This window comes from Hipposideros armiger, unplaced genomic scaffold, assembly GCF_001890085.2.
Source record: "Hipposideros armiger isolate ML-2016 unplaced genomic scaffold, ASM189008v1 scaffold_672, whole genome shotgun sequence".
Classification (NCBI taxonomy): domain Eukaryota; kingdom Metazoa; phylum Chordata; class Mammalia; order Chiroptera; family Hipposideridae; genus Hipposideros; species Hipposideros armiger.
Window position 1 is genome coordinate 362,048 of NW_017732022.1, and position 779 is coordinate 362,826.

The window sequence follows — 779 nt, forward strand, 5'->3', positions numbered from 1 at the left end:
AGGATTTGTTTCTGCTCTCTATTCTATTTCATTTGTCTACATGTCTGTCTTTAAGTCAGTTACCACCCTGGTTTGATTACTGTGGCTTTGTAGTAAATTTTGAAATCATGAAGTCCAACTTTGTTCTTCCTTTTTAAGATTGTTTTGGCTATCAGAAATAATTTGAGATACCATGTAAATTTTAGAATGGATTTTCTCTATTTCTGTAAAATATGTTAGTATTTTTACAAGGATTGCATTTAATATGTAGACTACTTTGGTAATACTGACATCTGAACAATTTAAGTCTTCCAGTCCATGAACACAGGATGTCTTTCCATTACTGTGTCTTCTTTCATTTCCTTCTGGAATGTTTTGTAGATTTCAGAATACAAGTCTTTTATCTCTTGGTTTTGTTTATTCCTAAGTATTTTATTATATTTAATACTAGTGCAAATCATCACATTTTAAAAAATTAATTTCCTTTTTGGATTGTTCGTTATTAGTGTGTAGAACTGCAACTGACTTTTTTGTGTTGATTTTGTATCCAGCAACTTTGACGAATTCATTTATTAGTTCTAAAAGTTTTGTTCGTTTCTTTTTTTGTGTGTGGAATCTTTAGGGTTCTCTACATATAATACAATGTCATCTCTGAACAGAGATCATTTTACTTCTTCTCTTTCAATTTAGATGCCTTTTATTTCTTGCTTAATTTTTCTGGCTAGTAGGTAGTTCCAATACTATGTTCAATAAAAGTGGTGAAAGTTGGCAGTCGTGTCCTGTACCTGATCTTAGAGAAA

General features: G+C 30.7%; 1 protein-coding gene across 1 annotated transcript in view; it reads right to left on the reverse strand.

Moving 5' to 3' along the window:
* Positions 1-779, reverse strand: part of FSIP2 (fibrous sheath interacting protein 2) — an 82,499-nt gene that overhangs the window by 11,651 nt on the left and 70,069 nt on the right. Inside the window, exon 20 of the mRNA XM_019626385.1 lies at positions 765-769. Within this exon, the coding sequence (XP_019481930.1) occupies positions 765-769 (5 nt within the window). The remainder of the gene's footprint in view (positions 1-764; positions 770-779) is intronic.